The sequence below is a fragment of the Brachypodium distachyon genome, chromosome 2, assembly GCF_000005505.3.
Source record: "Brachypodium distachyon strain Bd21 chromosome 2, Brachypodium_distachyon_v3.0, whole genome shotgun sequence".
NCBI lineage: Eukaryota > Viridiplantae > Streptophyta > Magnoliopsida > Poales > Poaceae > Brachypodium > Brachypodium distachyon.
The window spans coordinates 25,772,436-25,787,406 of record NC_016132.3 but is presented as its reverse complement, the minus strand read 5'-3'; the positions used below and the strand labels follow the sequence as shown (position 1 = coordinate 25,787,406).

At 47.6% G+C, this 14,971-nt stretch overlaps 3 protein-coding genes across 4 annotated transcripts; 1 reads left to right on the top strand and 2 right to left on the bottom strand.

Annotated features, from left to right (window-relative positions):
- Positions 1-917: 917 nt before the first annotated feature.
- Positions 918-1,888, bottom strand: LOC100843657 (probable calcium-binding protein CML15). Its single transcript, XM_003568515.4, has one exon. It carries the CDS (start codon positions 1,735-1,737, stop codon positions 1,162-1,164), a length of 576 nt encoding a protein of 191 aa, XP_003568563.1. The 5' UTR covers positions 1,738-1,888; the 3' UTR covers positions 918-1,161.
- Positions 1,889-6,791: 4,903 nt separating this feature from the next.
- Positions 6,792-8,512, bottom strand: LOC104582684. Of its 2 annotated transcripts, none has more exons than XM_010233164.3 (4): positions 8,272-8,512; positions 7,938-8,141; positions 7,558-7,822; positions 6,792-7,476 (listed from the first exon to the last, which is right to left on the bottom strand). In XM_010233164.3, exons 1-4 carry the CDS (start codon positions 8,316-8,318, stop codon positions 6,889-6,891), a joined length of 1,104 nt encoding a protein of 367 aa, XP_010231466.1. In that variant the 5' UTR covers positions 8,319-8,512; the 3' UTR covers positions 6,792-6,888. The 2 variants fall into 2 exon arrangements, with proteins under 2 accessions (XP_010231466.1, XP_010231467.1); XM_010233165.3 differs by having other exon boundaries at positions 7,558-7,841; positions 8,272-8,511.
- A 391-nt stretch (positions 8,513-8,903) lies between these two features.
- LOC100843051 lies at positions 8,904-14,451 on the top strand. Its single transcript, XM_003568513.4, has 7 exons — positions 8,904-9,431; positions 10,202-10,635; positions 11,380-11,532; positions 12,327-12,419; positions 13,289-13,347; positions 13,891-13,984; positions 14,132-14,451. Exons 1-7 carry the CDS (start codon positions 9,026-9,028, stop codon positions 14,342-14,344), a joined length of 1,452 nt encoding a protein of 483 aa, XP_003568561.1. The 5' UTR covers positions 8,904-9,025; the 3' UTR covers positions 14,345-14,451.
- Positions 14,452-14,971: the final 520 nt, after the last annotated feature.

Here is a 14,971-nt window from a genome sequence, read left to right as displayed (position 1 = left end):
AGCCACATCTGCATGTTCTACAGATCGACCTGGGGGATCATGGTAGTACTAAGTATTGTTGGTATCCATCAATTTGTTGCTGGTATATCAGTGTCAACGCGTCACCCTACAGACTTGTTGCTGTGATCAGAACTTACCGTGGCTGTGACTGGCTGTTTATTTCAAGTTTTTTTTTTGACAAGATTGAGCCATGTAGTTTATTACTCCATACTATATATTAAATTGAAGTTGGTGGTGATGGTTGGGTGTCGTAGGTCAATTTCGTTAAAATTACAACTAATTTACTACTGTTCGTTATTTTTTTTCTCTCCCATCTTATTTACGATTTATCCTCCTCCGTCTAACAACCGACGCCACCACGCCCGCATGCCGACCTCGACGGCGCCATGAGCTTCCTACACAGAAAAATAAAATAAAATAGTTTATAATTTTGTTGACCCGTAGCAACGCGGGGACACACCTGCTAGTATTAATTAATTGTGGAAGAAGTGTAACCTTGTGTGTCTGTCTCAGCATTGCTCAGTAAAAAGTTTTGTTGGCCAGTACGTATGTCGTCGCTGCTCACTCACCAGTGAGATACCAGCGTATAAAACATGGGATTTAGGTTGAGCTGGTGTGGTGTCATTGTTTTCAGAATTAATAGCTTTCATTCAACGGGGCACATTTTCAAGTTTGATGGCGAGATGTTGCAAGTTTGGGTTACACCAACAGGTTTTGCTGTCAACTGTATTCAGGCTGAATGATTGTTTTCATGAAAACAACTGCTGAGGCCATAGGCGCCTGTCTCTGTTGTCAAAGCGTCACGGCTACGGGCTCGCATCAGTCGAAAAAATTAACTTCACATGAAGCTTGCTCTCACTCTACCACTTCCAAAAGTAATGCCGTTGTTGTAATTAGACATAAAACCGTACGTCCTATAATTTAGCAAGCATTCGGTCATTATAATTGTGCATAGGTTCGATGTACACTGAGAAAAGAAACATAGAAAGTCGGAATTGAAGCATTTTGTTCAGTCTGGATCCAACAATTCCGATCTATACAAAATCACCGATAATGTCGGGTGCGACTCGCAACTAGCTACCACAGCAGTATATTTCGTGGGTATTTACAACCAAAAGAATGAAGGGGACTGGAGAGCCAAATTAAGCGAACCGGCTCTATCTAAGCGCCGATCTTGCCGAAGCCGCCGCCGCCGGCCATCATGAGCTTGAACTCGTCGAAGGAGACGAGCCCGTCGCCGTTGCGGTCGACGCCCTCGATCATGCGGCGGCACTGCGCGACGGTGGCGGCCTCCCCGAGCCCGCGCAGCACGCGCGCGAGCTCGGCGGGGGATATGGCGCCGTTGCCGTCGGCGTCGAAGACCCGGAAGGCGTGCCTGAGGTCCTCCTCGACGGCGGCGTCGGGCGCGGCGTTGATGGCGGCGAACTCGGCGAGGCTGATGTAGCCGTCGCCGTCCGCGTCGGCCTCCTCCATCATGCGCGCCACCTCGTCGTCCGTGGCCGCGTGGCCCACGCTCTCGAACAGCGCCGCCAGCTCCGACCGCGAGATCCGCCCGTCGCCGTTGGCGTCGAACTTGCGGAACACGCGCTCCATCTCGTCCTCGGGTCGCGGGGGCGGGGCGGTCGCAGCACGGGCCGGGGATTCCGCCCCGCGGGTGGACGACGGGGGGGACTTGGAGGAGGAGGAGGAGCGGCGGCTGCTGCCGCTGCGGGAGAAGAGCGACCGCATCTTGCCCATGGATTGGATTGGATGGATCTCTCTGCCAAGGAGAAAAGAGGATCTCTAACTTGTGTTGTTGATCGGAGAAGTTTTTGATTGGTTATTTAGCTCTGTGGTATGAGGATTTTGGAATATCTGTGTTGAGAGCACCTCGCGGGGGAGCTATATAGGCGGGGGAGGGAAATAGGGAATGGACGACGCGTTTTGAGGTCGTTGCTGCCGTTGGGAAAGGAAATTCGGCGCGTGGAAGTATGACAGCTGGGGGCCAGCGGGGTCTGGAGCCTTCAGCGATGACCCCAGCTTTTCGGAGCCGCGCGGACGGTTTCCGATCCGTTTGACGGTTTTGCGCGTCTTCTCCGACGGATAGAGCTGCCATGCAAGGCAGGCGAGCGCCCCCCGTTTTTGCGGCCGGGGGTGGATAAAACTTTGCGGCGAACCGCGTTGCACCTATCGGGATCCATTTGTTTTTGTTTTTACTTACCCGCCATGTATCACGCGTGTGTGTGTTATGCAAGCCAAAAGGAAGAAGACTCGTTTGTCACGGGCGGCGCCGCGACGACTTTTTTTTACCGAGTGGTGAGAAATCGGCCTGTACGTACTCGCACGCGTCCAAACTGGCCGGGATCGCGACCGACCCTCGGTCCGTCCGTGGGCGAACCCGCGGCAGGCGAGGGAGCAATCCTTCTGTTGCGGTTTTTTTTTGCCGTGCGCTACCCGCTAGGCTAGCGACGTGGGCAACTGGATAGCTGCCGCGTCACGGTCCGCCCTCGACGTGGAGCCCGTACATGCGGCAGGATTGGGTCGGATCGAGCCCATGTGGCCGGAGTTCGGCCGGTGGTTCCGGCATCGTTTTGTTGCGTCAGATGCGGCCGGCCGGCCAAACCTGGGGTGGGACGACGGAAAGGAGCTGAGTGGTGTCCCGTCCCACAGCCGTAGCGAGCTGCGAACAAAGAGGCTGCAATGTCTATCACTGATTCACAAATGGCGTGTTGATCGATCGACCGATCGGGTGGGAACAAGGAAACTCGCCGAGACTTGCCGTTGAGCCTAGCGCCTCTCTCTTCCCTTTTTTCTTCTTCTTTTTCTTTCGAAAATGCGTTGAGCGTAGCATGACGACACGAGTGACCTTGTTGAGCATTATAGCCTGGTGCCTGGCAGGCAGTTAATCAGGCGAAGTACGCAGCTAGCATATGCAAACTTGCCGGCTGCGAGCTACTCGGGCCGAAAGCTCATCGCATTCGCATCCAAATCAGCCAAGTATGCGCGTCGTGCATGGGGAAGCATTGATTCTTTCCTTTGGCGTACGAAGAGTGGTTTTGGCTCCTTCCGAAAAGTATCTACGCCGACCACTTTGTGGCAGTGGCTAATCATTTCGCCCTTATCACTGTCACCGTGTCACGACAAGCAAGCAAGAGCCGACCAGTCAAAAGCAAACGTGGAGTCCCTTCTCCGCGGGCACGTGTTATTTGATCGGTGGAAGAAGAGCCACGTTTTTGTTTTGTGTTGGGTCCCTAGCTCTCTAATCGTTTTCTCTTCATTTGCGTACGTTTCTAGAATGTTCCGAGCGGTTCGATCGTCAAGGTCAAGTGGGTGTGCGCCGTTCAATTGACAAATGAATGATCGAGATATGACTTATCCATCGTCACCGTCGCGATCTATATTCTGCAACAACCTGAGAAGCAGCAGTGAAGTTTCCGCTCATGCTACGTGGATGGCACCAAATATACTCCACAGTGCTGATTCCTCCGTAGGTCGTCACACCCATCCAGTGGCATGTCACGCGCGCACAGTGGAGGCGGGCGGGATGAAGTTGTGGTCTGGCCACGTACGGCGGCTATATGCGAGGTACGGAAGCACGAACTGGGCTTTGCTCCGCGCCTCACACGTCGTGATTCGACGATTTTATAGCTTCGCCTTTGACCGAAAGCGTGGAAGATAGGGCTGTGCTTTTTGTTTCGACGATGCGCTAATTGGCGTAGAAACAAAGCATACTAGCCCAGCATACTGCTCTTCCCTCAAAAAAGAAAGCCTAGCATAGTGCTCCCTCGGTTCCCCAAACTAGATAGATCGATTATGCTGTCGTGAATTCACAGTCTACGAGACAGAAACTTTCTCGCCGCCGCCGGACAACAACGAAAAAATTAGGGTTTGATCCAAAGCTCGTCTTCGTCCGGTTTCCCTCACCTCCTGCCTCCATCTTGGCATTGTGAGGTGGGGAAACTTCGGTTTCTACCAGATGTATCTAATTTTTAATTAGAATTATTAGTCTTGTGGTCTTCATCGGCAACGCTATGGCGAAGAGCGCGATGCCGTCAAGAATAAATGTACTCTGTCTCTTACTCTGCTGTGGTGGTGTCTTATTGGACAGCGTCACGGGGCCAGAGAGTTTTACTCGCGCAGATTCAATGGGTCCGATCTTGCGGATTTTGAGTTTATGTACTCGCAAATCCGTTCATATGGATTTTATGAGTTTTTTTTCTAGTGTGTCATGATGCTTTTATTGGTTTGATCTTCTGTCACTTTGGAGTTCTTCTCTGGCGTTCTGATGAAGTTCATGTGATTCGACGACCTGCACTTTTAGGGGATAATCCCCTGCCCAAGTACGTTCAACGCTCATGACTTCTCTTTTTAGATGGGTGACTCAAGGGGCTTTCTGAAACCTTTGAAGGTAGTCAAGATCGTGCAAGGGTACGAGTGGTGATGTTACCACTCCAATCTAATCGCGGTATTTTTTGTTGAAGCCCAGATAGTACTTCGTGTTGCAAAGATTGGTACCACGAAATATGTTTTCGAGACATTTCATCGTAATTCTTAGCTATATGGATTACTTTGTAATTTCTTGTGTCTATGATCCGAAGCACTACACTTGTAATGGTTTTCGTTATTGAATAAAGTTACAAGTGATTCTAAAAAAAATAGATAGATTATGATGTCAAGAAAAACTAGATAGATTATAATTTTTAGCCTGTAGGAAGCTGTCCAATATTGTTTTATTAAATTGGGTTTGGCTATTTCTAAGTTGTCTGGTTTTAAGAAATGGGTATCCATTCTCAGTCCATGTTTCAGAGCCGTTGGATTAAGATCTGAGGGTTATCCTCATTCTCTCATCTCCCATCTGCTATCGTGGAATTAAGATCCGATCGATGGCGACATGTACACTGATCTCTAACTAAAAAACATCTGACTTCTCATAACAGAACCGTATTAAATTATCTTGATTTAGATCTAATGATCTTGATTTAGATCCGCAAATGTTGATTTTTTGCTCATCAATTTGCTTGCTTGTCAACACGGCAACGTACCATTCCCGCAACGACACACCGAACAACCTCAACGGTAAGGTGCTGAAGTAATTCATCATCGATTCGTCGGCGCCGGAGGAGACAACCTCTTCCATGTTGCCGGTGAGGTTACCGAAGTATGTCGTCAAGGTTGACTTGAAGAAGACAACAGACTAGACACATCATGGTTTACGAGACTACGAGTACAACGACGACGGGGTAGCCTGATGCACATGTACATCAACAGGCGGCGGTCGTTCGGCCGAGGGACTCGGCGACGGAGACACTACGTACGTGCTAGTGCGACGGAGGTGTGTGAAGTGGTCAACCTCATACTAGACAACCACCCGGTGCATCTCCACCTGTTCGGATTCCGGGCGATGTTTTTGGGGTTCTCGTCAGGGCCGTCGACGAGCTCGCCGCATACAGATTGTCCGACTGATTGGTAAAAGGGAGATCTAGTTCGTCCGTCACGTCACCAACTCTCTTTGCCACATTGAAACTGACTTGTGTCCCGAGTCCACCTTCCGCCACCTCGAATCTGGGTTTGCATAACTAAGAGCATTGGAGTTATGTTTATGTGAGAAAACCCCTAAAAATGTTGTGGTTCCTAATTCTTATCATTCAATAATAGAAATTTCCAGCCACGCCCCCAAAAGGGCCCCCAAACGAATTTTGGGGCCGCCAACGCCAATAAACGAACCTAGCCGGCCTGGTCCAATAAATAGCCGGCGGCCTCAGGCCGAACCAAACCCATGGGGAGGCAAGCGGGGGCGCCGACGGCACGCGTTATTATTGCCGCGGGCCGGCCCTATCATTGTCCATTAATCACCCCACCGGCTTCTTCTAGCTCGGCTCCCCAGACGAGTAATGGCGGTTCGCCGAGTCAATGCCCACTAGTCATGAAAGCTTCTGTAGCTACTTCCTACCCATTTTCGTTCATATGTATGATTAGTTGGTTGGCATGGACCTCTACTAACATACTCCCTTCTAGCAAGATCTCTAATATCTAGATCCAACTGCTCAATTGGTTTTCTCAAACCAGAATCTGATTCAATATCACCAGGCCCAAGTGCTATAACACGAGGAATATTAACACTTGCTCTAGTTGAAGAGCCCGATTCTGTGGTTTGCAATGGAAAAAAGCTATCAATTCTGTTTCTTTTGTTCATCTTGTCCTCCTGTAAAATATAATTTATAACTAAATTAACTAAAACAATTAAGGGAAGAGGGCAGACCTAACTAAAGGGAAAATCTAGACAATCTAACTGTAAGACGAATTTAGGGGCAGAGCAAACAAGGGGAAAAGGGGAAAACCTAGCTGGGAAGCGGCGAGCCGGCAACGCGAGGCTTCAGGGAGGCGGGATTCTGGAGGTGGGTGCGGAGGCCGGAGCCCGGAGGAGGCACGGACATCGGCGGCCGCGGTGCTGGAGCTAGAGGCCTGGAGGCGGCGCGTGGGCGTCGTCTTGCTCGTGTCCGTGTTCTGTTGCTCGCCTGAGCCAGAACCTGAGGAGAGGAAGGCCAGCCCTAGCTGGGCTGGGCTGGGCTGCGCCCCGGGCCGAATCCTAGACGTAAGACAGGAATTTTTTTCACGCCCCAGGCCGTGGCCCGTGTAGGCTGGGGCCCAAATCCGCCTTTGCACTAGAGGTACTTACGCTCGTCGTACGTACGCTCATCAAACCTCCTCTGAAAAATACCGCGGCAAGATTTTTTCTAACGCTCACCCGTACAGCTTGCCCAGATTCCCACCCGTAGCACGTACGCGGAACGGCTCGACGAGGCCACGAGGCATTTGCTGGCTGCCGAGATTGAAGCTGCAGATGCCGGCTTCAATGGAATTTTGAATATGATTAGCACAGGACAATTCAAAATTTAGCACAGGCATCGATTATATCGATAAGCGAACAGCGCCGTGGCCGCGAGATAGATCTATCTGCCGGAGAAGGGGGAGTGGGATCTGACTGTCCATCTCGACGATGGGGTTGGCGACCTTGATCTTCTCAAACGCCATGGCGGCCGCGGCGGCGCTGCTTGCCTCGGAGATCGGGAGCGGGGCAGGTGGGGAAGCGGCTGCTGCTGCGGTGTGGCACGACGGGGAGAAGGAGAGAACGGGGTGTCCAATTTTGCCAGCGTCATTATCTGATTGCTCCCGGCTGATCTTGCCGCACAACGTCTTCAATGAACGTTTCGTGAATGGCACGTTCTCCAAAGAACCAAAGAAGCTGCCAATTATGCTATACACCTTGCCCAAGCTGACATTGTTCTCCCTCAGGTGGCGTACCAACTCTTTCGTGTAAGGATCAATGTGCCTGTGCGATTGCCAGTGCAGCTTCTCGCCACAAGTGTTCGATAACGGGTGGTTGCGTTCTTCCCTGTGTTCACATACATACCATCCGTTGTCCGCAGATCTAAGTAAGCGGATCAATGCAGTGCAACCTGTACGAGCAGACCTCATGTTCTCCTTCAGCGGCTTCCCCTGCAACATAACCATACGTCAACATACACAGACGGGAGGTTCAGGACAGAATCAACCATAGGATGGCGAGGAGAAACTAACCGAGCAGCTGCAGACGATTTCCTGCATACACTTCTTCCGGTGTACATTGAGACGACTCTTCGCATACCGCACACCAAAACCAATTTCCCAGGAATACAGGTTGTAGAAATCATATGCCTCCTGCAACGAATCGAACGTGGTTCCGACAGCCGGTGCCACCACAACCCCTGACCGGCGCTCAGCGTACCCACGGATAGACAACTCCAGGGCGCTCTGCTTGTTTGGATTTGGCTTCCTCTCTTCCGGCGCGTTCCCGATGCTAGCCCTGCAGAAGGAACCAGGATCTGCAACAATGCTTGGACAACATCACAGTTCCTAATTATGCTTGAAAAAAACAGAGGAGCAAGCACGATGCAACGACAAGAAACCGGAAAACAAACCTCTGCGTCCACCCAGGCACCTCTGCTTCATCTCGGCCATCAACATGTCTGGTTTCCAAGACGCCATTCTGGACTCCCCGTGCTTCTTCTCGGCCATCGGACACCCAATCGCGCTCAGCATCAACACGAGTGCCAAGAACCGATTCCTCCACTGTACATACCGATTCAACAGCTCCATTGCTGGTATTTTCCAGAGACTCATATCTAGGTGGGGGGGGGGGGGGGTGGTGGTGGTGGTTTTGTTGTTGTTCGCGGAGAGTACATTGAAATTGGTCAATCAAAGGAACAACTAAGCTGACAAGAACAGAACTTTGTGAACAAATCGACCACTAACCTCGCAGGAAAGCTTCGGAGGACGGAAGCTGCCGCCTCTACCGACATCAAGCGGACCTCCCCAACAAGATGAAGGTCGGATCTACCGAACCGGAAGAAATCTCCGCTTATGCCGCTCACCGCACCGCAGGAAACGAGCAGCAGAGATTTCTAGGCCTGCCTCCCCGCACAGTATCTTTCCCTGCCTAAACCGGACGAACGACGCTGAATAACTGCGAACCCCAGCTACCCCCGGAGGAAGACTCGATGATATGGTCCACCACGGTTTCGAATTGGCCCACCACGCCGGCAATCCGGCACATAGACGGCCCGTTCATGCACCTTCGAATTCAAAATGGCCCATAAGATGCGAGCCAGCCGTGCCAAACATTTCACCCGCCCCTTCATTTCAAAATGGCCCATCCAGATAACGGATCACAACCAGTGCCGGATACCTTGTACCGGGCTTGAATAATGTTTTCAGGGCCCGTATTCGCAATATCCGGAAAATGGGAAAGGTTGGAGGCCCACGAGCATTTAAGATCATCGTCTACGATGCCTGGTTGAGATTACGAGCGGCCAGCAGCCCGGGAGCCAAAAATTCACGTCCCAATGTACCGCAGATTGTAGAGAGACCTGGGCGCACGCCCTCCACAGTTCGCTCGCTCGCTAGCCGCGCCATGATACGTCAAACAACGGATAAACAACAACGGGCGATGGGCTTGTCGCCTTCCGACACCAAGCACCTCTGATCCGCCGGGGGCCGCAAAGCAACAATGGCCGCGGCGGGCGCGGCGTCCTCCCTTGTCCCCTCCCCTTCCCCTCGCCGCCTCCCCTTCCGTTCCACCCGCAAACCCCTCCTAGCCGCCACCCCCAACACCCTGACGCTGTCCCCGAAGCTATCCTGCCGCCTACACCCTCTCGCCGCATCTTCGTCGTCGCCGCCCTCTGCGCCTCCGCCCGACGATGCTGAGATGAGAGACCCCGTCAAGCTAGCCTTCGCCCGCGCGGCCGCCTATAAGAAGGAGAAGGCCAATCCGACACCGCCTCCGCCTCCCCCTCCGCAGACTCCGGCGAAGGAGTCCAGCAAGGGGGCCTTCGAGAAGGCGCTGGAGTACAGGAACGGTGACGGGGGAGGACTGGGCGGTGGTTCCGCGTTTCTCAAGGCATCGCCGACTTTTGGTGAGTAGAGGCACCAAGCTTCTCGGTAATTTGGTTTGCCTCGTGGCTGGACCAGCCCTGGGCTGGACCCGTCCTGCAAATTTTGTTCTCTGCTAAGACCGAGTTACTGTTTGGATTAGAAGGAAATGGTTGTCAAAATATTAGTTTGTGTGTGTTTTGAAATAGTGGAATCACTAAATCATGGTGTGGAATAGTCAATGCCTAGTCCGTTTTGTTTCCTTTTGATTTTATCGTGTTGCTCATAAAAATGTGGAGGGAGCTGACCGTTTAGAGGGGAGTGTCATTGAAAAATGTGGAGGGAGCTGACTGTTTAGTTGGAGCCTTGGACGCCTTTGCCATTGTGAATTTGTGACGGGGCACTTGCAAAGTTTTCATTCTCTGCAGCTTGAGTTATGTTTGGAGAACCACCCCTTGGTGTGGTGGTGGAGTTATGGGGTCATGACTCCACGCACCAGGGTTCATCCTGGTTCTGACAATTATGGTGTAGGGATCTCCCTTAGTTTGTCCTGGAACATTAACAAATTATCTGGAACAAGCAACCAGGGCGTCGTTTAATTGGTTTTAAGTGTACTGGTCAAGTTTGCCAAAATTTGGATGTATCTAGACATAACTTAGTGTATTGATGCATTCAAATTTTGTCAAAGTTGAGACATCCTTTGTTGGATGGAGGGAGTACATGAACAGTTGACTGACCTTTGAATTGCACAAATAGTTCGGTCCACTTCAATGACTTCTATTTTTGCTGTTATCCATGACTCTTATTTTTTTAGGCCAAAACACTTTTGCTAGTAAAGACGGTGCATTTGGCAAAGCTGCAAATAAGAAGGGAGAGTATGTCTACGATGAAACAGACTTTTTGGGCCTTGACTTTTTTGAGAAAAAGCGTTATCAAGGTCCACCTCCAGGGCTGTCTCCAGCAGTTGATCCTTCTCCAAATGAAGATTTTCCCGAGGTGGAGATAGTAATTGGCGACCCTAGTAAATTTGGAAAGTCTCGCCGTTCAACCGAAAATCAACCAGTAGATGATAATGAGTCTGATGAAACTTCACGTTCAAGAATCATTGAACAAAATGAAGATGGGAAAGTTGAGGAAACAACGCCATCATCTGTTATTGAACCAGAGGAAGACAAAAATTCAGAATTCTACAAACCCAGGGTTACATCTTGGGGAATGTTTCCACGACCACAAAATATTTCGAAGGCGGTAAGGTGCACCAATTTTCCGACCCCTCTAATCTTAAAAGATTCTGTGCAACTTACTTCCAGATATAGTTTTTTCGTCATCTAATGTTCTGTTGCAGTGACACTGAACTATCATTAGTAAACAGAACCAGTGTTTTGGTTAGAATGGAAGAAAGATACAGGGATATGCATGCTACATGTATAAGTTAGTTATTCTCTGAATATTAGTGTAACTTTCTCTTGAGAAAGTAAGAATAATTTGCAATGACTGATGGCTTTCTTTTCATTCGTTTTTCATTTCTGGAATTACACTCGTGGCAGTATTCCAGATTTACTATTTGCTGTAATTCTTGATATCACCTTTAATGTAATAAAATTGTTTATCCATTCAAAGTATTTTGTGCAAGCCTATCCCCACAAATAGGGGGGAAATTGGAGAACTATTCACGTAATTTTTGCATGGAAACCATTCGTCACAAAGAGCCAATGAGTCATTTGAACAATCATCTTGTTCACAATGTCCTTGCTACAACGTTGCTTTTTGCTTGTTTGATTGATATATTAGCAAGAACACCTGAAACATAGTTGAAAGTGATTGTGTATTGATCTTGCTCTTTCCACATTTTTTTGGCTTGTTTTCCCTATAATGTTATACAATAGTTTCCAAATCGCTTCCACGGTAACATCATTAGAATTACTTATTTGCTATAACTAGATTAGAGAAAAATATGCTTATGGCAATACTACTTTTTCCAATCCTCATTAGTATGGTGGTGGAAGAAATATAAGCCTTGGTGGAGAGAAGCAAAGTGCTGAAGAGAAGGCAGCTAAAGATAAGCGTACAAGGGAGCTACTGGCTGCCTATATGAGTGGACAAAACAAGACAATGGATGCAAAAACCAAGGCAGAGTGCACCGAGGTACATGATTGAAACATCATTCCTTGTAAATTAATCTGTGATTTTTTATTAATTAAGTACATGTGGCGACCTTATGTTTGCGGAAAATCTCTCTGCCACATGAGGAATATTTAATTTTGTTGAGTCCTGCACTTAACTTTATCTGTGAACTTGGAGGATAATATGTACAGTACCAATTTGTGGTTGAAAGGAGAACTTATAGCTATTAATCTTTTCACAAATCAACTTCTTTTATCAACAAAATAAGTTTGCACACATCAGTTTTTGGCTAGTGAAATGTGCTGGCAGTGCCAGATAGTATGAAATAGGTAGTTGGCGAATTTAGCAAGTTCAAATGGAGGTTATTAAATATATCGTACTAAATGATCTTTCTATTTGTACCTTTTTAGATTATATGGGTTACTGTTTTTTATTAAAAGGTAAATAATTTGGGAAGCTAATCAGCGCTCTAGTGCTGTATATGCGTCAGTTCCATGATGATTTTATTCTGCACTGGGATGAACCATATGGATATTGCTTGTTTACTAATGTATTTTGCTTACGAACTTGAGAAGTGCGAAGCAAATTCTTCGCGATGTAAATTCTGAAGGAAAATACCATTCTTAGATCACATTCAGGTTTTGAAGTGAATTGCCAGTTTGTACTTTTGAACCCCATGTCATCCATACAGCTGTACTACTGTTTTTTTACAGCATACGGCTGTACAACCTATTACTTATTTTAATCTCATGGGACTTTGCTGTTTGTGCACTTCAGTTTATGACAATGGAATTTGTATATTTTACATGTTGAAGGCATTGAAGAAAGGTGACGAGCTAATGAATGCTGGAAGGCTTAAACAAGCTTTGCCTTATTATGAAAAAGTGATGCAGGCTGCGGACTTTAAGGTACCCTCTGAAGACAAATGCCATAATAAGATAACTTTTAAGATATATCTGTGATTGCATCATTATGAAATGTTGCCTTAGGGTAACTTTGCCTTATAGTCTCTTTAATGGCGAGACAGCCAATGATTTTGCAGTTTTAGTTTTAATACGATACCTCTTCGTTATATTTATCACACGCATGTTTTTTAGATGAAAGGCACTTTTATTGCCCGGCTCCATTCCGAAAACGAAATGAAGCCCAAATAGTCAGTTAAGCTCCGGTTACAACCAACTGGAATGTAAAAACCAGATATAAAACATCTCAAACTGGGCTACAAAGACCAGTAGTTTGCTAAACCTCCACATAGTTTCAAGCTCTAACAAGTAGATATATCTGATCACAGCTTCAGAATAGCTTCAACAGGTTCTTTGGTTCAGCCAAAGATGGGGTCCCAGGCCCTGCGAGCGTAGTGCGGCGCTTCTTGCTCAGCACAGCCGGAGAGGTTCTGTAGCCTTGATCTCCAGTAGCAACAGGCACTTGTCCCATATCAGAATGTCGCGCTTCGGGCACAATGGTTGCCAGCGCTTTAATAAGCGCAGTGATCTCCTCCATAGGACCTGTATATTCATCCATACATGACGAGCAAATAGGAGGTCATTTCGGAGTTACCAAACTGTCCACATAATTGCAGCATTAAACATATTCACAATCCCATTATGTTTGTTGCAAAGCCAGTAGGTGGCCATGTTTTCATAAGATGAGATCACAGGTTTTTGAATAATATCACACGCATGTACCTTCTAGTTCAGATATAATACCTCTTCATTATATTCAGCCTCCAATGTGGTGTCCTTGTTTAGTTTCCTGTCATATCCTTGTACTCATGCAGACCGAACTTCATGGAATGGCTGCTTTGCAATGGTCCATCTGTCTAGATTCACTCTGCAGGTAGTTCCTTTTCCACCCGATACCGTTTTGTTCTATCGCTATTAATTCATCAAGCATGTATGCCTTTTCCTGCCAAGTTGCAGATGCAATACAACATTCTAGATTCACTCTGCTGGTAGTTCCTTTTGCTCCCCATACCATTTTGCTCTATCGTTATTAATTCATTAAGCATGTATGCTTTTCCTGCCAAGTTGCAGATGCAATACAACATTCCAATCCCCTCAACAGACCGATATATCCTGTTCTCATGTTTTTGGATAAAAGCAGGATTTTATATTGTATGCAGGTGGTTACTATGATTTCTCTATGTATGCATCCATGTTTTTCTGTGCACATGTTTCACAATGCATGTGATATGCATTGAATAGTGGCATATTTATTGAAAGATGTTAGTCTGTTAGACTCATGTCTGCGATTTTGGAATTAAGATGCTGTTAGTCTGTTGGGCTCATGTCTGCAATTTTGAAATTAATTTGCGTGGTTTCCTATCTAAGATTCCCTCGTTGCACCATATATTTTTGGTATAATATCTTGTTTCGACAGGTCCAAGGAAGCCATGAGTATGTATAGCAAGCTCAAATATCACCCAAATGATCTGATTAACAAGAAAGCAAAAATGTTCATGTTCAGCTTCCAGGTCAGCATCTCAGTTCTTACGAGACGGCTTTGTCACCCCCGTTAATCAATGCTTAGATCGAGAAGCTTCGGCATGATGAACATCGGCCACATCTCGTTGGTCAGCCATCTAATCAACAGTTATGTGGTTTTTCCCTGTCATGTGAAGGCAATGGACTTCTTGAAGGTCGACGGCTTGCCTGTGCCGCAGAACACAGGCTACGAGGGATACTTCGACCAATTCAGCGGCCAAAGGAACTACTATGCGAACCCGGACGAGCCTGAGGTGGGAATTCGGCAGATTATCCCGTACATGATCTTTCTTGTCTCCCCTGTATTCTTTGTTGCTTTTATTGCCTGGAGGAAATCCTTTATGTTGTAAAAACATCAGGAAGCGTGTTCTTCACTCTTTCATGTGATGGTCAGCTTGTCAGGTTTTGCTCTTATCTTTATGGAGCATTGCTTTGAGTATGTCCACTTTTTTGAAAACCTTAGCATGCCCTACACTTATTGAATGGTCCAAAGATCATGTCAGTATCGCTGAAATTGCTATGAAGCCACAACTCGGAAAAATAATGCAACCGATGGTAACGGGAAGTGAGATCTGGATCTGTTTAGACGATCAATGGACAGGCCAGGGCATCTGTCGAAACAGCCCCAATTTGGTAGCCCCGGACCGGAGAATCAAACTTCTCCAATCAAAGGAAGGAATGGAGGAACCTTCTCATGGTCGAAACTTGCAACTGCGTACTACACGTTTGCTGTTGCATCAGCGGTAGTCCTGGTGGAGTAGTATAAACTAGCAGCAGCAATACAAAGAAGTCCATAAAGCAACACGACACGCCGTCTTCTGTGTTGCCTTCGAGAAACAAGCGCTAGTGGAGAGGACCGAACAAATGGGAGATTGCTCGAGTTCTACGGCGTCCTGTTTACATTTTTATTTTTTGAGGAAAACAGTTTTACTTCTTTTTTGGGCGGGGCCATTTTACTTTGGTTTTATACTCCAAAA